Source organism: Hydra viridissima, unplaced genomic scaffold (genome assembly GCF_058129835.1).
Source record: "Hydra viridissima isolate aposymbiotic clone 2 unplaced genomic scaffold, HvirCarnegie_v1 scaffold_15, whole genome shotgun sequence".
In the NCBI taxonomy this organism is placed as follows: domain Eukaryota; kingdom Metazoa; phylum Cnidaria; class Hydrozoa; order Anthoathecata; family Hydridae; genus Hydra; species Hydra viridissima.
Genome location: NW_028324314.1, coordinates 5,141,747 through 5,166,904, shown reverse-complemented (window position 1 = coordinate 5,166,904; position 25,158 = coordinate 5,141,747). Strand labels below are relative to the sequence as shown.

General features: G+C 29.1%; 2 protein-coding genes, 1 long non-coding RNA gene and 1 pseudogene across 4 annotated transcripts; 2 read left to right on the top strand and 2 right to left on the bottom strand.

The window, feature by feature from the left end:
• Window positions 1-543: 543 nt before the first annotated feature.
• On the bottom strand, window positions 544-2,342 carry LOC149878337 (uncharacterized). The gene is made up of 3 exons (XR_016447622.1): window positions 2,184-2,342; window positions 1,855-2,082; window positions 544-1,773 (listed from the first exon to the last, which is right to left on the bottom strand). It is a non-coding gene; the product is annotated as an uncharacterized LOC149878337 (long non-coding RNA).
• A 925-nt stretch (window positions 2,343-3,267) lies between these two features.
• Window positions 3,268-4,197, top strand: LOC149878336 (uncharacterized; annotated as a pseudogene).
• Window positions 4,198-9,595: 5,398 nt separating this feature from the next.
• On the top strand, window positions 9,596-13,400 carry LOC149878335 (52 kDa repressor of the inhibitor of the protein kinase-like). 2 transcript variants are annotated; one of them, XM_090073401.1, is made up of 3 exons: window positions 9,596-9,924; window positions 10,189-10,525; window positions 10,624-13,400. In XM_090073401.1, exons 1-3 carry the CDS (start codon window positions 9,680-9,682, stop codon window positions 13,381-13,383), a joined length of 3,342 nt encoding a protein of 1,113 aa, XP_089929527.1. In that variant the 5' UTR covers window positions 9,596-9,679; the 3' UTR covers window positions 13,384-13,400. The 2 variants fall into 2 exon arrangements, with proteins under 2 accessions (XP_089929527.1, XP_089929529.1); XM_090073403.1 differs by lacking the exon at window positions 10,189-10,525 and having other exon boundaries at window positions 9,672-9,924.
• Window positions 13,401-23,196: 9,796 nt separating this feature from the next.
• Window positions 23,197-24,461, bottom strand: LOC149878334 (suppressor of cytokine signaling 2-like). Its single transcript, XM_090073061.1, has one exon. The coding sequence runs from the start codon at window positions 24,186-24,188 to the stop codon at window positions 23,676-23,678; it is 513 nt and encodes a 170-aa protein (XP_089929187.1). The 5' UTR covers window positions 24,189-24,461; the 3' UTR covers window positions 23,197-23,675.
• Between the last annotated feature and the right edge of the window lie 697 nt (window positions 24,462-25,158).

Sequence of the window (25,158 nt, the reverse complement as noted above, 5' to 3'; positions counted from 1 at the left end):
ATATATATATATATATATATATATATATATATATATATATATATATATATATGTACACTGTTAAAAAAATATCGCGTTTTCTACGGAAAATTTCCGGCAGCTACGATGACAAAACTTCCCGTTATTTTACGGAAAAACCCATCACATGTAAACGGAAATTCTGTAAATAAACGGATATTTCCGTTTAAATACAATGGGTTTTTTCCGTTTATTTCCGTTAAATAACGGGAGGTTTTGACATCGTAGCTGCCGGAAATTTTCCGCATATAAACTGAAATTTCCGTTGAAAATCAATGCATTTTCCCCGTTAAACAACAGAAAGGTTGTGGCAACTCAACTGCCGTATAGTTTTCGTAAATGAAAGGAATGTTGTTCATATGAAAATTTAAAAAGTGAACATTTTATATGTAAAATAGATTGAATGTTATCGAAAATATTATCTAAAACAAATCATTTTTGATTTACAATAAAATATTAAATTTTCCGTGATTAAATAATCAATTTGTAAATAAACAACTTCAAATAAAAAAAAAAAAAAAATAGTTAATAAAGTATTAGCACATAATAATATAATTATATTACATAATCCTATATAAATTTACAGTGGGGTGCAAAAAAAAAGCCACACTCAATTTTTTAATAAAAAAAAAGCAATAAAAAATGTCTTAAACTCATATAATAAAAGTGATATAAGACAATTTTGATAGAAATGCTTTTGATATTATTCTATATTGCATATAATAAAAAGAAATTAGGATTTGTGAAGTATTTTTCAAGTTTTAGTTGTATAAGTACTTAATTGGCCACACTTTGTTTTTTATGACTTCTGCGCATCTAGAAGGCATACTATCTACATGCCTTTTTAATAAGTCATTTGGCAAAGCATTCCAACCAACAAGAAGAGTTTGGAACAGTTCATCTTCATTTGTTGCCCTACGATCTTTCAACTTTTTATCCAATATAGACCATAGGTTTTCAATTGGATTTAAATCAGGAGACTGTGCCGGCCAAGACATAATTTAGATTCTAGATATCTCTTATTCAACCGTGCTGTATGTTTGGGATCGTTATCCTGTTGAAAGATGTAGTCACCATTAGGAAAAAATTCTTTTATACTTGGTCCAAGTTGATTAACTAAGATTTTGTGATACAAATGCTGGTCCATGGTGTCTTTCACCCGGTAAAGTTGTCCAACTTTGTGTGCGCTAAAACAACCCCACACATTGACCTTTTTGTCATGTTTAATGGTTGCGTTTCATGTTTGGGGGTTGAATTTTCCCCAATTAATTTCCAACAGTGAGGTCGACCATTATAAAACAAGATGAAAGGAGACCCGTCGCTCCAAATAACTTTAGCCTATTGTTCACATGTCCAATCTTTGTGCTCAATGCACCACTTTAATCTTTTTTTGCGATTGATTTCACTAACAAATGGTTTTTTTTATTTGCTTTCCAGAAAAAAATTCACCTGATACTTTTATTTGATGAGATATTATCCACTTTGAGATATTAGTAAGGTTCAAATCTAGTTTTATCTCACTACATGTGATTTTACAATCTTTTTTGACAACATTAAGAATGTAGCGATCTTCCTTTTTTGAAGTTTTAGGTTTTCTCCCTGATCCAATAGAGCTTTCAGTTGTACCATTTTGTTTATATTTCTTCACCAATCTGCTAATAGTGGAGTTTAAAACGCTCTACATAGCTTCTATGAGACTCTCCTCGGTCAGCAGCTTCAATAATTCGTCCAATTTCTATATCCGTTCGCTGTTTTCTAAAATATTAAATGTGCCCATATTATTCTGTATCTTTAATGATTTTTGTTATATAAATATTAGTTTATATATATGCATACCTCTTTTTTCCTGAATTTTTCACTGCCACATCCAATTTTTTTTGTTTTGCTTGATTATACAATTTATACTTGAAATCAAGAAAAAATATCAGTGTGGCTTTTTTTTGCACCCCACAGTACATAAAAATTTATTTTTATCTAATATATATATTAGTTTCGTAAAATATAAATAAATCAACTCAAATGCAAAAAAATATAGTATTTCCTTTCTTATCCATTTCGAATCAACTAAAAATAAAAATGCATAAGTTTTTGAGTAAGGAAACATTTTAATATTTAATAAAGTAATAAATTTAAAAAAAAACTCATTGTGTGCAATGATTGATTACTTTAAAGTTGTTACTCTATATGACTGATTTAGCGAAGGCCAATTTTTTACCATTGTTGGTGCCAGTACTAAATTAGATTTAAATTAAAATTAGAAAATTAGATTTTTTTATATTATTAAGTAAATAAAAATCTTTAGAACTTCTTTGAAATCAAATTCTAATAATCAATTGCTAAATTTACCTACCAAATAATACAATGATTTTTTGAGCAGCTCTATTTTAACTCTAATAACAATTATTCATTCTAATAAACATTTTAACAATCTAAATGTTCTTTTCTAATCTTTAATAAAAATTTATTTTGATTTATTATAAAACCATTTAAAAAATAAAATTTTTTATACTAAGTTATTTTACTAATTTTATATACCATTGTTATATATTATAATATAATGAAAAATGAATATTTTATAATAGAAAATTAATAACTTTAACCCATCTGGTCCTTAATCATCACTAAAAAAAAAACTAAATTTATGAAATAACATTTCATTATTCTAAGAATGTTTGAAAATTAACTTTTTCTTGCTTAAGCTAAAAATTGTTACAAAACCACTATATCTCTCTTTATTACTAATATTTTTGCTAAACACAAAATAATTAAAAATAATTAATTTAATATCCCTGGAGTTGATAATACATCAGTATATATATATATATATATATATATATATATATATATATATATATATATATATATATATATATATATATATATATATATATATATATATACATATATATATATATATATATATATATATATATATATATATATATATATATATATATATATATATGTATATATATATATATATATATATATATATATATATATATATATATATTATAATATTTATATAAATTAATATATAATATTATTATATTTTATAAAAAATTATGTTATAAATATTATATCTAGAGTGAAATCCAACTTTTGATAAAAGCATTACAAATTTTTCAGTAAATAATCGAAGAAGAAGAAGATGCAATTGTCAACTTTTATAAATATTTCTATTTCTTTTTGAAGCTAAATGTGTACCCAAATATAAGTTTGAAAAATCATCACTTATGGCGGTTTAACATGTTGATTATAACTGCAGTTATTAATACAACGGAAACTTCCGTATTTGAAAATTTGGCCGCAGATACGGAAAATTTCCGTACATAATGTATCTGTACATCCCATACATGGATATACGGATACTTTCCGTGCAAGTAACAGAATATTTTTCCGTTTTTTAACGGAAATTTTTAACAGTGTATATATGTATATATATATGTATGTATGTATGTAGAAAATCAATTAACAAAAGTTTTTCATTTAACACTGTGTTTCATCAAAAAAGACTCATCAGAAATGATGCATTTCTGATGAGTCTTTTTTATACTTACACACAAAGGTGTGTGTGTATATATATATATATATATATATATATATATATATATATATATATATATATATATATATATATATATATATATATACACACACACACGCAGTTTTTTATTTATTACAGGTGTTACTGAAGTTGTACACTCAAAATGGGTTACAATACGGGATTTCAATTCTACATGCATGGATACGAACATTCGAATGCTTAATCCACATTGCTTACAAATTGCCAGTCAAGAAATGGTCATCAAGATTACCAGCTGACAAGCAACAAATTGAAATGCAAAAGAAAAAAATTCAACTTGCTTTTCAAGAGAAGATGGGACTGATTCTTGATAAGCCTAAGGCTAGCGGCTCAGGAACATCTAATGATGACAACACCTCCAGAAGAGCCTTTCAGAATGAACTCTTGTTTTCTGAAATAACAGGATTTAATTTTGAACTTATAAAAATGTTCCATGTTGTTCTGACTTGTATCTCATGTGGTTTTGAGCTTTACACAGATTTATTCAGGGAATACTGTACAAATACAGCTAGGTTTTACGTTGAATGCTATCCATGGTACTATATGCCGCAGAGCATTCACAAAATGTTAATTCATGCTCTCAGTGTTGTTGATTACATGACATTACCAATTGGGCTCTTAAGTGAAGAAACTATAGAGGCCTGGAATAAAGATTTTAAAAAGCATCGTGAGCATTTTACACTCAAGTGTGACCGTATCAAATGTAATGAAGATTTATTTAAGCAATTATTTTGTTCTAGTGATCCAGTCATTTCTTCACTAAGAACTATAGTTAGTACTAAGAAGAAAGTTTAGCCAGTTGGTGTCCTGCAAATGTTAAAAAACAGTGTTTAGATGTTCTTATTATAGATTTTTACATGCCAAATTTTGGTTTCTTGCTTTGATTATTATTAAAATTCAAATTTATGGATTGCAAATTAAAATTGTCAGTATTCTATAATTAAGATAAATTAAAAAGTTCCCTCGTACATTTATTTGGAACACCAGAGCATTAAAAATCCTATTTTTTTAATAATTCGCAGTAAATAAGTCAAGAGTTTGTATAAAATTGACTGTCACTATAAAAGCTTGTTGCTATACGTAATAAGGTATCCATAGCAACCAAACTTAATATCATAATATAAAATGCATACATCGTATTAGTACTCTTACCAAATTTAGTGTATATGACACAAGTAGGTTAATGCGACGCAAAATAGGTATCCATAGCAACCAAATAAAAAATAACACCTTAATAAGATGCGCAGACCTTACACTGGTGCTCATACCAAATTTAGTGTATATAGCACACATAAAAAATCTACAACAACAAAAAGTAAGTTGTTGGAATGCAAAAAAATAGGTATCCATAGCAACTAAATAAAAAATAACGCCTTCATAAGAAGCTCAAACCTTACATTGGTACTCATGTCAAAAATAGTGAATGAAGCACTAATATTAAATAAGTTATTAATTTTGTCTAAAAATTAGCCGTTCTGGCCCACTGTGGAAGGGTCCGAATAAAATTATTTTGAAAAAGTCACAAGTATTGTGGAAATTGATTGCTTGAAAAATTGGCTTATAGTATATATATATAATTGGCCTACGTTTGATTATGGTGATCATTATGGAGAAAATAAATCTTTTTGAAGAATGAGAGCACTTAAATAAAATTGCTTTTATTTTCAAACTTTTTTTAAATAAAATTGTTTTTATGCAATAAACTTAATGCTTAGAATTTATTTTTAAAAAATTTATATTACCTTAATTGTAAAACAAACTTGCATTTTAAAATACATTATATAAAAGTACTATGCTATCAAATGTAAATAGAATTTACTTAGAAAATTAGTTTTTCAAAATAGACATATTTTATTTTATAAGTAAAATGAAATTAAAAGTAAATTATATAAAATCATTTTAGATAGCTTAAGTTTTCACTTTAAGTAATTTTTACCCAACATAAGACGTCTAGACGACTTAAAGATGAACCATAAAAAAGATTGAGGAAATGAAATTAAATTACTATTAGAGCCTTTACTTACGATTTGAATCTGAGACATCTCGTATATAAAGCGAGTACCATATTAGTTTTTTTTAGTTTTTTCGATAGCAATGGCTGGAAAAAAAAAAAAAAAAAAAGAATGTTATTTAAAAGACCTTTATTCGGAACGCAAGACTTAATCAACATACGTCGCAGAAACACTTGTCTTAATCTCAAACACGCAAACTGTTGAAGCTGTTGAGGCCTATTTGGTGACAGTATTACATATTCAGGTATATTTGTAAATTTCATTTTAATATTAAAATGAATTTTCGAATGAAAACAGAAAAGTCAAGGAAAGTAAATGATCCAGAATAAATACTTACTGTACAGTCATGTATTTGTATCAGTTTTTAATTTGCATTGATACTTGAAATATATTTTTATAAACTATTTTTTGTACTGTAGGTTCGAACTCTGAACTGACAATGATCAAGTTATAGAGTCAGTCTGTATAAAAGAATAAAAGAATTGTCTATAAAGACACTATTTTCATTTGTTGCCAACACTAATTAGTATGTTTGATGTTCCCAGAGAATGGAAGCCTTGTATGTGGGCCTGAACCAAATCTGTGAGAAATTATTTTTATGTTCATACGAAAAATCTGAGTAGCTATACGATTCTTAAAAAAATTACTTGTTCAAGATGCAGAACAAAAGATGAAATTGATGAACAAAAGATGAAATTGTTGAAGCAAAAGATGAAATAGATGAAGCAAATAGATGAAATAGATGAACAAAGAAGAAATCGATGATTGAACAAAGACAAAATTAATCATTGAACAAAATATGAAATAATGAAGCTGTAATAAATTGCGTTATTCAAGATGGTCGTCCGTTTAACGATTTTCATAAAACTGGTTGGATTCTATTGGCTTTGCATAACAGCGCATTATTTAACAAGAAAGTTTAAATACAAATCAAAGTTAGTTTGCTTTCGTAGATTTTACGGAAGGCAATTAAGTAATAGACATACAGCAATCATCCAAAAAGAAACTACTAAACTTGAAATTGGTACTAAAGTTATTTCAATAACAACAGTCAACGCTGAAGTTATTAAAAAGGCGATGGGATCTATTTCTTGACGACTTTCATGCGTTTGTCATAACTTAAATCTTGTTTTAAATCATGGAATAAAGTTGTGGGCCAATCCATCACAGAATTTATTAGATGGCACATCATATATCGATGAGGATCTTATTTAGTTATTGTAACTAATAAAAGCGATATCGAGTCAAATGAAAATATATCGTCGGAAAATGGTTGTACTTATGACACGGAAAGTGTGAGCTTCGATGATGATAAAAGTAGCGAGGAGGAAGAAACATCAACAGATGAAACTGTTAATCAGTTATTTACCTTTTCATCCATCATATTATTAGGTTAAGAAAAATTTTAGCTCTTGTTAACAGATCTTCAATTTTGCAATCGTTTGTTTTAGATGAAATTAAGAAACAGGGACTAAAAATAAATAACTTATCGTCAGATTTTTACATACGTTGGAACTCAACATTTTTAATGATTAGTAAAATAATTAAAAACGTTTATAATAAAATTTCCTTAGATCCTTGTAATATCGATGGGTTAACAGAAAAACAGATTAGTAAACTTAAGAAACTAAATCTGTTATCAGAAAATTGGAAGTTTCAAAAAACTTTACGCTATAATCTTGCGGCATTCTTTAAAGCAACTAAACTTCTCTCAAATAGAAATTTTCTAACACTTTCATCGGTTAAATTTGTCCAAAATACGTTAACGAATTTTCTTGAAAATCAATATTCAGCTAAAAGTTTTCTATCACAATCATTTTCTTTGTTCGTGAAAGAAAATACGAAGTAGCTCTCTCAAGTTCATGAAAGTATACTTAATTGAAAAGATATCTCCAAAACAAAAGTCACAAACTTTGCTAGCATATTTTTTTGATCCGAGAACTAATGACTGTCTTACAGAAAAAGAATATCAGGAAGCAGGAAGTAAACTGTTGAAAACATTTTCAAATACTCGCCTTCACACAGAATAATTCCTAACAAATTAACCCAGAAGTCCCCAGAAGCAGGCGATTCTCTTGAATAAGCTACTTTTCTTTCAAATCAGTATGTAAAAACAACATAAAATGACTATGTTATTTGGTGAATAAAAGTAAATAAAATAACTTTTTACTTATTAAGCAAAGTATAGAATTTCAAAAATAAAAATCTACTTTTACTTTTTTTTCAAATAGTTTTTATGCTGCCGATGTTAATTTTTGTTACTTTTACGCATAAAAGTAATTTCATATTACGATGCAGTATTCTTTTACTTTTTAAAGTAAATATGACTTTTTTAAAAGCTTATATTTAAGTAAGATTACTTTCTAAAATAATTTACTTTTACATGTAAAAAGTAAATTACATTTCTATGCAAACTATTTGTATAAGTATAAATTGCTTTTTAAAGTAAATTACTTTCACACGGTCTACTTTTAAAAGTAATTTACAAAAAGTAAATAACTCTTTTATGTTAATTACCGTGGTGTGACCAAACAAAGTCCTATGCTTTAAGAAAGTCCTAATTTAAGAAATGACAAATTTGCGGAAAATAACTTTGTTGGTTTAACTAGATATCTAGTTAGATAAAATAACTAAATTTTCTTCTTTAAATGTTTATTTTATATATACGAAATTTATCATTTCTTAAAATAGGACTTTCTTAAAGCATAGGACTTTGTTTGGTCACACCACGGTACTTTTGTAAAAATAACTTTTTTTTTCAAGTAAAAGTTGTGCATTTTTAAAATTACCTTCATGTGAGTAATTTTATGTGATTTTTTTAAAAAAAAGTTTAACTCTAAAATATAAATATATTTAATAATTTAATCTAAGTTATGTAAAGTAACTTTTGTTTAAAAGTAACTTTTTTTGTTACATCAAAATAAATAAAAGTGCCATCCCTATATATGGGTCCAGTGTCGCAAAAAAACTTTTAATTTCAAGAAAAAATAAAACGCCATGCCTTTGCAAAAAAAGTACATTTCAAAGCTACTAGATTTTTGAAAATCAGTTTTATGATTTGATGAAGGTAAATTCGAACTAAAGAATTTCAAAAAACGACCAAATGAATGGAAAAGAAAAGTAAAAAACCTTTGCCTAAAAAGCAATAAAAGCAACTATCAAACACGGGGGTAATGTGCTTGTTTGAGACTGTCAATGCCCAAGGGCTTCATATTAAATATTAATTAACTATAAAACAAAAAACTCGGATATACTTAATAAAATTTTGAAAGGTATGAATATTTTTGATGATTTCTAAAATCTCAATTTTTAAAAAATTTTAATTTTTTTTAGAAACAGGATATAGTTTTGCAAATATTATAAACTTTATTTTATTAATCGTTGTTATTATAATTTTTTTTTGAATTTTTTTCTGTTAAAGCTATTTAAATCAATTTGGTCTTTCTTTTATTGTTAAAACTTATTTTATAATAGGGTATGAATAACTTTGTCTCACACAAAATCTGAATGTGCAGGAGCGGATCCAGGGTGTAGCAAGTGAAGCAATTGCTACAGCCAATTCGGACTACATTTATTATTATTTTCTACTCACATACATAAAAATATATATATATATTTTTATGTAAAATAACAGAAAAATTTTTGATCAAATTTTGGCCGCTATCGTAGCTTAACTAATTTTACTAAATCGAAAAATAAAATTTTCGCTAAAAAAAACCCGAGTTTTTATAGGGTTTTGTCTCTCATGTTCATAAATTTTTGTAAGAATGTCAAACATTTCGCAGCGTAGCTACTTAATTTTGACTGGGAGTGAAATAAAATGGCAAATTATGTGTTGCAACTGTAGCAAAATCCTGTTTGTCATGTTTTCAAACAACTCTAAGTTTACCCCCGTGCATTTATAATATTGAATACATATTTAGTATCACCTTTTTATTAACAAGGAGGTCTTATATAAGAACTAAAAGTCATTAACTGAGAACCTGTAGCAAGTGTAGCAAAAAACCAAAATTGTACTTGGTTGAATTAATATTACTTTATATATGGTTTATAAGCTTTTTTAATGAAAGAAATGGAGCTGTATCAAGCGTTAAAAGCAAAAAATCACTCTTTAATAGATCAGATTAAATTATGTAATACCGCCGAATTAAACAATTTCTGCCAGCAAAACTCTGAGGGAATATATATTTTGCATAAATTGTCTGGTGCAGCCGATGGTTCTATAGATGCTGCAGCAAGTAATATTTTGGCAAAGTTGTATGCTGATAAACTTATAGACGAAAAAACGTATTCCATGGTGCCTGTCAGGTAATATTTTTTTATAGTTTTTGTTGATTTCTAGCTGAGCAGCGCAGTGGATGAACAGATATTTTTTAGTTAGAAGTTCTTGATTTATAATCAAAACAATTCCTAAAGTTCGTAAAACTTCTTGTTTTATAGTCAAGCACCACAACCTGAATACCCTATGTTTAGCCACTGCAATGCTATATATATAGTAATCAATAAATGTGTGTATATATATGTGTGTGTGTGTGTGAGTGTGTATGCATATAAATTTAATCTTATGTCCAGAACTCCTCAAGATGGCAATTGTTTATTTTCTGCTGTCTCCCTTGCTTTAATCGGAAAAAATACACTCGCACCAACTCTTAGGCAACTTTGTGCAATTGAGTTATACAAAAACGCAAATTTTTTTGCTGTGCATCCTGTTTTTCGTCTTGGGCATTCAAGTGGTGTTTTTCGATCAGAAAGATCTGCTTTTTTGTTAGGCATCTCCAATGTCGCATGTACTGCATTTGAGGCTAAAAAGTCTAAAGTTGATGCTATTTTGGCTGAAGCATTAAATATTTCTCAATCTGGTGTTTGGTCATCTTTAGTTTGTGTGATGTCTATCTCAAATATTTTAAAAGTATATTCTTATTTGTATAATATAACATTTAAACTGATTTGAATTTTATTGTTTTATAATATGAATATTATTGTGTATATATTTATTTTCTATTTTAGATTCCTTTAAAAATCTTTTATCCTACTACCAGAGATGCATGTCTAGAATATCTATTTAGAAGTACATTGTACCCACAGTCTTTTAAGAAATTCGATAAACCCAATCAAATAATTTACTTAATGCTGTACAATGTTGACACAAAAAAAGAAATTCCAAGCAATCTTACACATATGGGAAAAATGCATTTTTTCAAACCTAATCACTATGTGCCTCTGGTATCTGTTAAAAGCGCTCAGCCAGAATTTCTAAATATTTTAGTTCGTACTCAAACAAGTTTAAATTCTGCAAAAAATATTGTTGTAATGGGAGAAAAACGCACTTCAAATACCCAACTTGTTCAAATACCCCACTGTTCTGCTGTTCAAAAAAGTAATTTGACCAAACCCTCATCAAGTATTAAGAATTTTTTTTCTGTGAACAATAAACCATTGTCTGTGTCTGATTCATCTTTAGATTTAGATAGTAAATTAAAAAAATCGATATCAGGTGTCATAATTCCAAAACTACATGTAAATTATGAAAATTCAACAACAGAAGATGAATGTAACAAATTTGATATTGGGTTGTTTGTAGACAAAGTGGAAAAATTATCAAAGCATGAGAAGTATAATCTTCTAATGAACGTATGGGTGCCACCTTCTGACTATATATTTCCTAAAACTAATGGTCGTAAATGTAACCCTGTTTGGTTCAAAAAATTTTCATGGTTGTGTTATTCAAAATACTATGATGGGTTGTTCTGTATCTCTTGTGTTCTGTTTGGAAAAGCCTCTTTAACTACTCAACTATTTTATAAATTACCATATCGGTTTTGGTCAATTGGAAGTGTAAGAATATTATCACATAATAACACTTCTCCAATGCATAAAATTTCAATACAGATAATGCTTGATTTTCAAGCAGCAATGAGTAATAAAGCCATACCAATTAATTTACAACTCAATAAGCTTCTATCTGATAATATTTCTAGAAATCGGCAAATTTTGTTTTCAATATCACGTGCAGTTCTTTATTGTTGTAGGCAGAATATACCGCTTAGAGGACACAGAGATGATGCCAAACATCTGGTTGAGCAATGTAAAAATGGTTGTAATTTCCAATGCTTATTAGATCTGATGGCATTATGCGGTGACAAGATCTTGAGTGACCATTTTAAAAATGGTCCTAAAAATGCTACTTATCGATCAAAGACAGTGCAAAATGAGTTGATTGATATTTGTGCAGGTGTTGTTCAATCGCTATTGACAGACAGAATAACGAAAGCAAAGTTTTTTTCTATTTTAGCTGATGAAGCTTCAGATGTTAGCCAAACAGAACAAATGGCTGTAATTGTTCGATATGTGGATGAATGCTGTAAAGTAAAGGAAGATTTTCTAAAATTTGTTTCTTGCAATTCTGGCTTGAGTGGAGTTTCTTTATCAACCAAGGTCAAGAAAAGTATACATAAACTTGGTCTGGAAATGTCTTATTGTCGTGGGCAAGGTTACGATGGGGCTGGAAACATGGCAGGGCGTCTTTGTGGTGTAGCAGCATTAATTTTAAAAGATTTTCCTAAAGCTCCATACATCCACTGCTTTTCCCATCAACTTAATCTATGTGTTGCCAAAGCATGTGCAATTCCTTCCATTCGAGATATGATGGATCATGTTCAAATTGTCTCTGATTTTTTTAATAATTCTCCAAAAAGGTTAGAAGACCTATCTACAAAAATTAGTGAGCTATGTCCGACATCATCTTTTCAAAAGACAATCAATGTTTGTAGAACCAGGTGGATTGAAAGAATTGATGGTCTTGAAGCCTTTATTGAATTATATCCGGCTATAGTTGCATCTCTTATTTGTATCAAAGAAGATGTGACATGGAACTACAAATCCAGAGGTGATGCTTCTGCATATGTGGCAATATGTTGTTCTTTTAAGTTTATCATCACCTTAATCATAGTTAGGAAGTTATTAGGCTATATAAGACCACTGACAAAAACTTTGCAAAAAGTTGATCAAGACTTCTCAAAAGCTCGTAAAGATGTGGAAAATTTAAAGAATACTCTTATATCTCTTCGGAGCTCTATTGATATTTCACACACAGAATGGTATAAAGAAGCTGTTAGCATAGCTGCAACTACTAGTACAATGCCATCTAAACCAAGAACATGTGGTCAACAAACACAACGTGATAACCATGAAGTAGATGGTATAAGTGAGTATTATCGAGTAACTTGTTCGATTCCTTTTCTTGATCACATCCTGATACAGCTAGATTCTTTATTTTCTTTAGAAAATTTAGCATTGCTAGATAGTTTCTCCATTATACCATCAAATTTAATTTCTGACAAGGAGTGGAGGAAAAAAGTAAAAGAATTTGTTCGTACATACCAAAACGATTTACCAGAACCAAGCTATCTTTATGCTGAGTTGGATATGTGGGAAGTTTACTGGAAAAATCACTCTGATAGTGCTCCTAAAACCATTTCAGATTCACTACAAAAATGTGATGACCATACGTTTCCCAATATTTCCACTATACTTCGAATCCTTTGCACATTACCAGTGACAACATGTACATGCGAAAGATCATTATCAGCTTTAAAAAGAATTAAAACATCCTTGCGCAATACTATGGAGAATGGTCGTTTAAATGGTATTGCCATGTTGCACATTCATCGAGATATTGAAATTGACTTGAATATTGTTGTAGATAAATTTGCGACTGCATTTCCACGAAAAATGGAATTTAAAAATATATTGAACTCGGATGAATAGATACATTTGCTACAAAGCTATACTGATTACATACATATATATATATATATATATATATATATATGTAATCAGTATAGCTAGAGAGAGAGAGAGAGAGAGAGAGAGAGAGAGAGAGAGAGAGAGAGAGAGAGAGAGAGAGAGAGAGAGAGAGAGAGAGAGAGAGAGAGAGAGAGAGAGAGAGAGAGAGAGAGAGAGAGAGAGAGAGAGAGAGAGAGAGAGAGAGAGAGAGAGAGAGAGAGAGAGAGAGAGAGAGAGAGAGAGAGAGAGAGAATATATGTAGGATATTTTTTTTTATTGCTGATAGAATATTTACAGGATATTTTTTTGATGCTATCATGAATACTTTTATTACTATTTCTTATATTTATCTTATAAGGTTTTGTTAAAAAAGTTTAAAGGTTTTGAGTTTTTTATTTTTTATGAAATTTATTTTTCTTTACATTTATGGTACATTACATTACATTTATTAACTTTTTAAATTTTTGAAGGGTATCTATATCTTAGGAAGAAAAAGAAAAAAAAAGGTCCTCTGGTTTTACTTCTGTTTTTTTTTTTTTTAAAAAAAAAGTTTCTCTGATTTTACTTTTGCTACAGTCAATTTTTTTCCTGGATCCGCCACTGATGTGTATATATGATATGCTGTGCATGTATACTAATGATAGTCTGATACTTAGATATGATAAAGTTGTTTTTTTTATGAAATATAATGTTGCATTTATTTGCAGTTTGCATTTATATGCATTAAATATCATTGTAGAGCTTTATATGCGCTGCAGCGTTTTCAAACATTTGTAGGAACGAACAGCATTTTCATTGGATTTCATTTATTGATCTCATTTCACAATAGCATTCCATAGATCAAGAAAACTCAATGATAATTAAGTTAAGTTGTTGCGCTCTTTAAATTTCAATTAAAATAGCATAAGTTAAGTTGTTGCGCTCTTTAAATTTCAATTAAAATAGCATAGGTTAAGTTGTTGCGCTCTTTAAATTTCAATTAAAATAGCATAGGATTTCAATAAACCAAAGGATTCCATGAAGAAACCGTAAAAGCAACACATGGTATTTAAATTGGCTTTGGTCACTATAGAAACCAAAAAAAGCCCATGGTATTTTAATTGATATTTGGACCATAAGAAAGCTATGATCCATGGTGTTTCAAATATCAATCGAAATACTAAGGGTATTTTTCATAGTTTTCCTATGAAAAATTTCTGTTAGGTTTGATGTTAAAAAAAAGTGTATAATGTGCGTTTGGTACATCGTCAGCATCGAATATCGTAGGTCAGCGATTGGTCAAAAATAATTAAGTTGTTTTTGACAAAACGCCAAAAGAAAAAGTTGTCCCACAAATCTGTTGAATTGAAAATCAGTTTTTTAGCCTAAAAAATTAATGGAATAAGTTCTTTTAAAAACTCCAGTTTAATGTGTACAACTTTACAATTTATTACATTGTGAATTTTCAACCTATTATTACATGAGACAGAAGATCGATCACGAGCTAATGATACTGGTGATCAAAATCCAGCGAATGTTTTTCAAGATGAATTATTATTTATATTAAGAGAACTCGTATTACTCGATGTTTTCTTATAAACATAGCAATAACATACTTCAAAATAACATACTTCAAAATAACATACTTCAAAATAACATACTTCAAAATAACATACTTCAAAATAACATACTTCAAAATAACATACTTCAAAATAACATACTTCAAAATAACATACTTCAAAATAACATACTTCAAAATAACATACTTCAAAATAACATACTTCAAAATAACATACTTCAAAATAACATACTTCAAAATAACATACTTCAAAATAACATACTTCAAAATAACATACTTCAAAATAACATACTTCAAAATAACATACTTCAAAATTTTAATGTTTTTAATGAAAATTTTTTTTTGAGGGCAATTTCTTATACATGTTCTCTTATTCGACAAAGTATAAAATAATTTCTTGTTTAAATTAGATTAAATAAAATTAGATTAATAGAGATTTAAATAAAATAGATTAAATAAAATAAATTTAATTAAGATTTCTAGTCAGAGAAATATCTAATGCAGATTATGTATAACGATTATATATAAGAACGAATACACAGGTCTGCAAAAAAATATTTTAAAACAAAAAAATATTGAAATTTGATAACTGTTTTTTATGTATTCCTCAGCGCTGATTTCGAAAATGCAATCCATTTTTTTCTATTGCGTCAGGTTTTCTCACAAAAAAAGGGATTAACTTTGGGTAAAATAATAAAATTTTACCAATTTTTCACATTTTCAAACGTTTTAGAATTTTATTTAATGTATAAATCATCTTCTAAATTATATTGTAAGTCCTTATAATAACGTTTTTGCTTTCTGTCGAAGCTTCTTTTATTGGTTTTTCGGCTGTGGACTTGTTGAGGATCATCTCTCTTTAACATCCAGCAGTAGTCCGCTATCATGTTGACGTTCCATCTTCCCTGATATCTTCTTTCCATTTCCTTGATGTCTTGGTGAAATCTTTTGCTCTTCACTTGCATCACCAAGGTTTCTAGGGAAGTAATCAAGATGTGAATGGAGAAAATGAACTTTAATGCTCATGTTACAGCCCAGCTTCCTAAAGTTGTCTAGCATGCCTGTGACAATTGTCTTGTAGTTTGGATCTTTGTTGTTTTCTAGGAAACCGGTAATAACTAATTTAAAGGATGTCCATGCTGCCTTTTCTTTTGTTTCCATTTTGTCCACAAAATTAGGATCTCTCATAAGTTTTCTAATGTCTGGTCCGACAAAGATTCCTACCTTTAGCTTTGCCTAGGATAACCCAGGAATCTGCCAACGAAGATATTTGAAAGTCTCCCCTTCTTTTGGAAATGCCTTAACAAATTATTTCATCAGCCCCAACTTAATGTAAAATGGTGGAAGTAATACCTTTTTGGGATCCACAAGGGTTTTTCTCTCAGCATTTTTAACCCCTACTTCTAAGGTTTTTCTCAAGGGCCAAACTTTTTTGATTTGGTGCTGCTTTCTGTCTCGATGTCTCATTCACAGAGAAAGCAAGGGAACTTTGTATAGCCACTTTGTTGACCAAGTAGCATTGAAATAACTTTTAAATGTCCGCACAGTGTCCATTTGTGGTATGAGTAGCTGAGTTTGTTTAAAACCAGTTCAAGGTTTTCGTAACATTCTTTTAAGTGCACCGAGTGTCTAACTGGCATTGAAGCATACTTACTGCCATTGTGCAGAAGTACTGCTTTAAGACTTTTTTTGATGAATCGATAAAAAGTCTCCACTCATCAGGAGCATATTCTATTTTAAAACATTACTGCAAAATACCAGGTCAGCTTCTTGAGAGAAGAAAGATACAAATTTCTTTTCCCTTGATCGATACTAAGAAAAGAATGTACCCGGAGCCACATATTTTTATCTTTCAATCTAGATCCTAAAACTTCTGCCGAGTCTTTAGGAAGACTTAGGTCTCTATCTAAATTGTTCAGTTCAGATTGTGAGAATGAAATGGGATCGGTTGTGCTAGGGTTGTAGCAAACAATGTCTTCTTCGCTATCACCTTGCTAAGCCAATGTCTCGTGATCATCTAAAATATCATTCAAAGAATCTGGAGGAGAGGGTATTGGTACTCCAGGTCCATGAGGAATTGGGCGAATGGCTGATTGAATGTTAGGGTAAGAAATATCCTTTTCGTTTTTCAAATTGAAACCTTGTACGTTGAAAGAACAAAAATAACAGTCAATAAAGAAGACATATAAGTACAGGAAAACATTACCTTACAAATAGGGAATTACAAAAAATAAAATTAAGGAGAAAAAAGCGAATTCTTCTGCCATTAGATTTTTATTTTTTAACTCTAATACGATTATTAAAAATCTTTGACATTATTTACCATTTGTTTATTCAGTATTTGAAGGTATAGATAGTAGCGTTAATTTAACACGGATAATAAACATTAAGATAACATGGATAATAAACATTAAGATAACATGGATAAAACTTGACGTAGATAAAGCTGAGGAACCTTAGTATGTGGCCTTTGTTTATTAACATTTTTGTCAAATACAATACATGTTTTTTTTTTTTATGAAACAAACATCTTTTGGGTCAAACATCTTTGGGTATTGCATTCTTCACTGCACTTTACTTCTATAATTCCATAATTATTATTACGTACAGTTTTTCAATCAGGTGAGGCACCTGTAATATAATTGTTTATTTTTTTCAAGTATCGAAACCACAGAGCTCTATGATTATTCAATAGCTTGATAATTTCATTATATTTTAATACTATAGGTTCATAATATTAACAGTAAGAAAGTTTATTGCAACAATATTATTACGATGTATGAAACTGTTTTTGAGTTTATATCTCACTTATTATGAAAAGATACAGTCTTTTTTTTTTTCGGATAAATTGTTCTTACAACTGATTAAAACAGTAAATATTTCAGTATTACTTTAAATTAAAATGTTGGTGTGAAGCTCTTTTTGTTTTGTCATTACAACTATGCCTGTTTGATTCTCGTATCATATAACGACGATTTTATTGCGGTCAAAGGAATATCTTTTCTCTTTAAATGTGTGGCTTTTTTTTTCTTTTATCATGTGTGGCTTTTTTCTTTCTTAATGTGTGCTGATATTATCTACAGGTAGTGAACGGAAACTTTCGGCTTCAGTATCGGTTTCGGTTTTGGTTGAAACCGATACCGAAGCCGGAGGTTGCTGTTTTGACAGCTAAAATTTCTGTTTAAATTATTACCATTAAAGATGCCATATGTCCCATAAGCCCCTACAAAACGAATCTATTTCATTTTTTCAAATATTTATTTAATCAAATAAATTTAAATGAAAAATAAAAGTCATAAGAGTGGGGATTTTGAATATCATTCAATATAACTGCCATCACTTTCCAATATTAATTGGAGGCGATCGATAAAAGACAGAAGCACTGGTCAGATATTGTTAGTAGTTATTAGGTTGGCAGCATGTAATATTCAAGCCGTTAGATTTTTAAATGTTAAAGATGTTCTGAGCACATAAACCAACTGTTTTAGATTGCCCCAGAACCAGAAATTGTAAGGCGATAAATCTGGTGAACGCTGTGGAACTGCGGAAAAAAACGGCTAATACAGTGGTCGGCCATCACATTAGGACCAGGTGTAATTTTTTGTAAATATTCTGTAAAAATAAATTTTTTGGCAAAAAGAAAAATAATGGTGTAATTTAAAGCTTGTTCCTTTATTTATAAAGTTATACTTGATGAAAAATAAACAAATGAAATTAAACATTTTGAATATTTATTGGTTATTACAATAAATTATATAAAATATATATTAAGTATTAATATATTGTAAAACCGCCTTTATTTGCAATAACTGCTTCGATTCGTCGTGGCATGCTTGCAATTGAACTTTTTATAGTTTCTGTCAACTCTGGGTTATTGTGCCAGATCCTGATAATATATTCCATAAGATCTTGCTTGTTAGCAAGAATTTTTTTTCCAACATCTCGCTTTACTATTTCCCAAATGTTTTCTATGGGGTTAAGATCAGGTGAGTTGCCTGGCCATGGCAATACATCTACTTTTTTCTCTTTTAAAAAAACCATAACACTTTTTGCTGTGTAGCAAGTTGCACCATCTTGCATAAATATAAGATTTTTGACATTTTTGGACTTCTTTTGAATTTTTTTGACATTTTTAGACCAATATGCCATTTGAGGAAGCAACTGGTTCTCCAGAACTTCTTTATACTGGTCCTGCCTCATTGTGCCAACTACTTTGTAGAGACGCCCTGCTCCTTGCCCACAAATGACAGACCACATCATTATTGAAGCTGGATGCTTGACTGTTTCCACAATGCAGTCAGGATGAAACTTTTCGTTTGTTCTACGACGAACAAAAGCTGTTTTGTCCATCATTACTTGAAAAGTTGATTTATCAGAGAAGCAAATCTAAAAAAATGCTTATTTTAAAGTGAGTGAAGTCAGTTTTGGTTTCTTGGCTGGGCGATGACACATCAATCCCTCTTCCTTCAGCCTTCTGCGAATGGTCCGGTCTGACACAGCAATACCAGCTTCATGGATAAGCTTAGTCAATACATTTTGTGGCTTTTTTCTGTTTTCCAGGCATATATTCCGGATAATAAGATCCGCTCTTGGTGTTGTCTTTCGTTTAGAAGCTGGTCTCCTTGGGTCAAACTCTTCCCCTGTATCAATTTTCTTTCTCACTCGCATTACGGTTTTGTGAGAAACCTTTACAATTTGTGCAACTTTTCGTTGAGAATATTTTGTATTCTGTAAAAGACATCTAATTTGACTAACTTTTGTTGGTGTCATATCACATTTTTTACCCATAGCTGAAAATTTAAATTAATAACTTTCAAAAAGACTACTATTTGGTGTCTTTCCATAAACAGGAAAAAAAACATAAAATCCTTTATTTAAAATTAATGACTTACTGATTATTATTAAGTTCAAAAAAAATAATTAATTAATTAAATCACAGATGCTTGAAATTAAAATAAATCATATTTAAACTTCAATCAAACTAACAACTAAAAATAACCTTAAATTGTCCAATATGCACCAATTTGATTATGACAGGTGATTGCTGACAGCCAGAGTTGCCAATTGATAAATTTTTATTAAATATTACTAAGAATAGAAATAACTTGACATGTAACAAAAAAAAATATCATATTTATTTTCTCATACGCGGGTTTAAGCAACATATTTGAAATAAATTGTAAAAAAAACGTGTGGTCCTAATGTGATGGCCGACCACTGTAGCACAATCATTTGTGAAGGTCTTTGTTAGAAATTGTTGCAAATTTCTCTTTATGTTCACTGGAGCGCCATCTTGTTGGTATATTGTTGATGCACGTATTCGATGGGCTTTCATGTATGGAACCACATCGTGCTATAGCATAGACAGATATCTGTAACCATTAATAGTCCAAGTTTCTATGAAAAAATTAGTGAAACAAATTTTCCGGAAAAACCCATCCACACGCTCAACTTTGATGAATTAACTGACTTTTTGGCACAACAGTAAGGAATGATTGTGAAAATGATTTTTTTCTAGAAACTTATTCTACCCGTTTTTTTCATTTCATATTTGATAGCTTACATTTTAAATGTTTCCTTTTTTACTGGCCATTTTTCTTCAGGGTTTAAATTACATGAAATAGAGTTTGTTCTTTGGTGAAATTTTCGATTTCATGCGCGGACTTTTAGTTATGAAAAGGTCTAATAGGCTGTGTATTTACAGTAGGCCATGGTCAGCAATGTCAGCATTTAACTGTCTGCCAATTCTCTTTAGATGATCAGTTCAAGAACCACTCTTGTATCCTGTCTAACATTCCGCACTCCATTTACTCGACCAATTTATGGTTGCAAGATTAAACAAGAAGAGAATACAGAATCACAAACCCATACTTTCATTCTGTATTCTCCTGGGTTACTTTAAATATCTTAAAAAGTCCCCTAAATGTAGCTATTTGCTCATTAACGATAAAATATGGACTTGATTATTGTTACTTTTACATTTAGTATTAAACATTTCCATTATATTACGAAGAGGCGCAAGTTTGTCTTCAAAACACCTTACATTTCTAGTTTCTCTCCATCAAGACGTCGCAAATTAATAAATCAATCTCGTTGCATTGAGGCAAAAAAACTTTTATTACTCCAAAGCTCTTTTTAACTTAGTTTTTAGAATTAAACACTCCAGCTAATAGAAGCAGGCCCATAAACCCATAAATCTTAATTTAACATTGTCAAAAAATTGTTGTATCAACCCATCATTCAAATCTAATTCCACGAGCTTTGGTGTCCGGTGCAGTTAACAACAGTTGGAATCATTTCTGGCACATTTGAAGGCAGAATCGACACTTATACCATAAGCATGAGCAACAAACGGTGTTGTATCAGTACATTTTCCTCTTCGTCTTTGTAAAAGTCATCAGAAATAGTAGCATCTTCTTCATCATCAGCTGTGATAGAATCGTTTTCATCATTACCAGAGTTATCACTTTTTAGACGATATTTCATTTAAAGCAAAAAGAGTTTGAGTCAGTGGCATGTAAAAGTAAAACCTTCTGAAGTAGTAAAATACCCCTCCCCCCTGTCTCTTAAAGGTTAAATTGATGCTATAATAGATAAACAATAAAATACTTTTAACAAATAGTAAACATGAAAATTGAAATTAGCATACGCATGCAAAGGATTGCTTCATAAAAGTGTTTTGCGTCTTTCACAGCTATCTTTCTAGTCTTCATGGCTCTCCATACAGCGCACTTTGTTGTGCCTCCCTATGTTAATAGCTTACTTGATTATTTTTGCTTAGGCAACTTTCGCTGTAAATGGAGAATCAAAAATGTTACAATTAGATTTTAAAAGAATAAATCATGTTCTTTTTTATTTTATCAAAACACTAAACTTTTGTAATCAAAACCTCAAAATCAAAGCCTCACGTTTGCATTGATGCATATTATTTATTTTTGTCGTAATATTTGCTTTGCTGTAGATATAAATATATTTGTCTTTGTATCGTATTTTAGTTTGCTTTTTCATACATAAAGCTTCTGTATGGGTGATGGAGACTTTTGCCGATGAATATGCCCGTTAAAATGCGTTTCATTCCCCTCCTCCCCTAATATGCTTAGGGCTTACACAGGAATCACTTAAAATCTTTTTTTTAAAAATGTCAAAGTTTAATGATGTAAAGTGATGTAAAGTTCCTCGTAAGTACAACCTTTTATGGGATTATTTCACTTTATAGAATGTAAACAATTCACTAATATTCATCACTAAGTCAAAGAATTTTATTGATTTTATGCGAAATTTCTATTTTTGACTTCAGATAAATATGTCAACCTCTACAACTCTCTGATCTTGGGTTTCATTTTTCTATAACAAAACTTTATTGCCAAACATTCATCAGCAGGCATGTTAATTGGAGTTTGGCATTTGTTTTTAAAAACATGATTGAAACTTCCCCCTCATCAGACCTGTTTCAAAAGGATTGGGTAAACTGATACAGCTCTATCGTTTATGTTGAGCTCCTGAGGTTGAGAGTGAAGAAAGCGAAACTTAATTTTTAAGATTCCGTTTTTAATGTGGACATGCTACGGTATGAAAGCGCATTCAATTACAAGATTAAACATCACAGCGTGTCAATTGATCGTCTTACTGGATTTTTTTAGTTCAAAGGAATTCTAATTACATTGATTGTTAAATTATTCATTAGCTTAACATAAAGCGAATTTTTTTAAAAAAAACTTGAACTTGTATTTCAAATTGGAAGAAGAGGAAAAAAAAAAATGAAAAAAAAAAAAGATATAGGGAAAAAAGTTCTGGAAGAATGAAAAATCTTTTTTTGTCGGTAAATTAAAGACTTTAATGTTAACGCCATAATTTTAATATCAAGACGTGTTTAGGTTTTCATGTTTTGATATGTTAAAATTTTAAAAACAAAAATATCACAACAGATGATTCTCTTTTTGAAATTAAAAAAGAAGCTGTAGAAAGAAAGGAAACCATTATCCAAAAAAATAGATCTTTAAAATAAAATTTGCAGAATGAAAATAAATAGAGCACAACTTTATATTATAAACTCAAAAAAAAAAAAAAAAAAAAAAAAGGAATTCTTTTAAGTTAACAAAAAAAAAAAAGAAAAAGAAATAACAACCTTACAAGTAAAAAATGATGATGATGATGATGATAATAATAATAATAATAATAATAATAATAATAATAATAATAATAATAATAATAATAATAATAATAATAATAATAATAATAATAATAATAATAATAATAAATAAATAAATAAATAAAAAAGAATTCACACAATAGTTTAAAGGTTTACAAACTATAACTTTGAATTTATCAGATATCAAACTTATTATCAGTAAAAATGAAGCATATTAGTAGTAGAAAAGAGTTTAAAACATAAAATTGAATGAAACAATGAAACTATTATTTTAAAGATGAAGAAGCATAGCTAACCTGTAGTACTTAAAACTCTAGCAGAAAAAATAATTTAATAATTTTCTAATACTTTACACAACTTTTGGTAATAATGGTGTGTATGCGTATGTATGCGTATGTATGTACATTTTTACAAATATATTACATACAGTTTCACTTACATAATAGAAAAAAAAACATTTTCAATGTTATTCTTCAATGAATTAAACTGCAAAAGAGTTTTGCAAAATCAAGCAGCACAAACAAGCACATATATATATATATACATATATACACGCAAATGCATACATCATAGTTCATGAGGATATAATTTTAAAATATTTTGAATATAAACTGGTAAAACTGATAAACTATTTAAATTTTTATTAACAACCAGTCTTGAAAAATGCAACAACGAGGGAATATATTTAAGAATTGGTCTCGATAATTTTTTTCCATATAATTTTATTAAACCAATTACTGAAGTTGAACGCAACGATCCTCCATCAAATATAAATAATCCATCATGAAAAAAAATCCGAATGTTTATGAGTTTCTTTGTTTCAGAGAGAAAACTAAGTACATAGAAGTATGATCTTGATCTACTATCTCTTAGAAGAAATCTTCCAGGTTCTTTTTCTTTAAATATATTCTCTAACTCTATCATTGTTAAGTTGCAATAGTAAAAACCACAGCACTCTAGCTCAGACAAATTCTTATGAAAACAATCAACTGGCGAAGATTCACAGGTAGTTTTTTTTAATAAACATAAGTCTCTATCATCTACTGATGGATAAGTGCAGATCATGACTTTTTCAAACATGATTTATTGTAATGATTTTCGTTACAACATCAAAAGTGAACAAAAGTGAACCAGATAAACTTCTTACTTTTGATCATTGGATTCGAATTATAAAGAAATCCATTTTAAAATAAAAATTCTGTGAATTCTCATTTTCTATGGAGTTTTATTCCAAGCATAGTTAGCTAAATTAATTTTTCTGCGAAGAATTGCAAATCATTGTTATTTCTGAGAAATCGCTAAGAGAGCCATTAGATTAGGTTTTTAAAAATGGTTAAATAAACAACGATTATGATTTCTAAGAAAAATTAAAAATATATTATAGATACCGGATGTAAAAAACATTTTGCTTTTATATTTATTTTTAATATGTATTTGTTTCAAACTTTAAAATTTAATTTTAATTAAAAAGAAAAAATTTTTTAAATAGTCACAGGTAAACCAATATTTTTTAAGATAATATCGCAATATATTTTCCATGAAATTAATAGCCATACCTCCGTAATTTTTTTTTTTTTATTTAAAAAAAAAAAAAAAACTCTTTTTAATCACGTGATTCAAATACACTTTAACATGACAGCGGGAATTCGAAGCCATTATAATTTAACACGTTCGCTGCCGAGCTATTTTAAACTATGCCTAATTTCTTTGCCGAGCCATAATGTCTGCCGAGGCTGTTTTGCGTGGTTTCATTCTCATTGCCAAGGCTAGATATCAACATTTCAATAAAAAAAAATTTTTTTATCGGAAATAGTTCTATAGTATTTTTTATTCTGAATATAACTGACAAAAAAAAGCACTACGAGTATACTCGTAGTTGGCAGCGAAAGTGTTAATAGTTTTTATCAGCGTTGCCACATGACATTACATTATTTAAGGTCCCAAAAACAATGCTAGCAAAGTTCAAAGCAAACATGTACTCTGATGATGATGACCCTGGCGAAGATGTCAATGTCAACTTGACACCAGACATGTTGATTTGAAGCGTTTT